Raw genomic sequence first — 1,570 nt, 5'->3', positions numbered from 1 at the left:
TGAGTTGCAATCTCATGAGAGGAAAAATCCACAGAGAGCCATAACACACACAAATCCAAACAAGCCATCTTTGACTTTCACAATTAACAGGCAGAGAAGAGATAGCCCAGCAGCAGTCAGCATGGGTCACATATCACTGCTGTATGCCATCACCTTCAGTCACCCAGAAATCAGGGCTCAACGGCCTAAATTTAGGGTCTGTGTTAGCGACCAATAAATTCTAGATCTGTAAACTGTTTTGCAAAATGATTAAATTTCTTTTTCCTCTCTCAGCGCTTTTCCCCCTAGCCCAACGCTCAATGTAGATGCGCAGCCTTAATCGGTTTAGTTGCGAGAAGATAATCTTTTTTTCTCCCTTTCTTGCTGTTGCCTGTTAGCTTAAAGGCTTTTTAGCTGAAGGTTGATAATTATCACTGAGAAGATACTAGCACATCAGGAGTTCATTTTCTATCTTAGCACTTCTGGCGCTCCTTTGAACTCCTCGCACCAAGCCCGTGTTCCCACTCTGTCACTTTCCTCCCTCCATCATAAAAAGCTCTCGGCGGCCGGCGGCTCCAGCCTTTGCTGCTGGGCCGAGGGCACCGCTTCTCCCGAGCGCTCCTCCAGCATGGACAAGCTGCACGAGACATTGATCAACATGGAAGATGCTCTGGCTTCGGAACACCCCGCCTGCTTGTCGGCCTGGGACTGGAAAAGCTCCGCTGGGCCTTTCGAGCTGCACCCCATCTCGCCCCCGCACAGCCTGTCCCCGACGCCCTCCTTCGAATCCTGCTCCTCGTCCCCGTGCCCGCCGGCGGCCGAGACGCCCTACAGCAGCGGCGGCGGCGGCAGCGGCCTGGCGGGCTACGGCCTGGTGGAGTTCCCCGCCGCCTACCTGCCCAGCCCCGGGCAGGCCCGGCTGCCCAAGGGCACCAAGGTGCGGATGTCGGCCCAGCGGCGCAGGAAGGCCAGCGAGCGGGAGAAGCTGCGCATGAGGACGTTGGCGGACGCGCTGCACACGCTGCGCAATTACCTGCCCCCCATCTACAGCCAGCGCGGCCAGCCCCTCACCAAGATCCAGACCCTGAAGTACACCATCAAGTACATCGGCGAGCTCACCGAGCTCCTCAACAGCGTCAAGCGGGCGTAGAGCCGGCCGGGAGCGCCAGCCCCGGCACGCTCAGGGTCTTTACAAACAGAAAACGTCGAAACTTCTTCCTCGTCAGAGAACGGCGGGGCCCGGTGCGAGAGGAGGACGGTGCGAGGGACGGGGAAGCGCCGCCGTACCTGGGACGCGAGGCTGGAAGGTGATGTAGGATTGCCTGAAAACCTGAGCTGCAGGTTGCTGAGACAGAACTCTTGCTCTCTGCCTTTTTGTTTGGTTTTTGTTTTGTTTTTTCAATTTTTTTGTTTGTTTTAATAAGCGTTTGAGAAACATTAAACCTAGTCCGATACAAAAGTAAATAAAAAAAAGAGGCAGCTGATCTTCCTAGGATTTACGTATCACTCTTCTGACTGAGCCTGTTTTATAAGGACAATAGTAAATCCACAGGTGTTAAACTGGATTTTAAAGAAATGACAACAGCTTCAC

The 1,570-nt window shown here is 53.9% G+C and overlaps 1 protein-coding gene across 1 annotated transcript; it reads left to right on the top strand.

Moving 5' to 3' along the window:
* Window positions 1-607: 607 nt before the first annotated feature.
* Window positions 608-1,129, top strand: MSGN1 (mesogenin 1). The gene has a single exon (XM_059469531.1). It carries the CDS (start codon window positions 608-610, stop codon window positions 1,127-1,129), a length of 522 nt encoding a protein of 173 aa, XP_059325514.1.
* Window positions 1,130-1,570: the final 441 nt, after the last annotated feature.

The sequence above is a fragment of the Ammospiza nelsoni genome, chromosome 3 (genome assembly GCF_027579445.1).
Source record: "Ammospiza nelsoni isolate bAmmNel1 chromosome 3, bAmmNel1.pri, whole genome shotgun sequence".
NCBI classification, from domain to species: Eukaryota; Metazoa; Chordata; class Aves; order Passeriformes; family Passerellidae; genus Ammospiza; species Ammospiza nelsoni.
The sequence above is the reverse complement of the archived record's forward strand: the minus strand, read 5'-3'. Positions and strand labels throughout refer to the sequence as shown.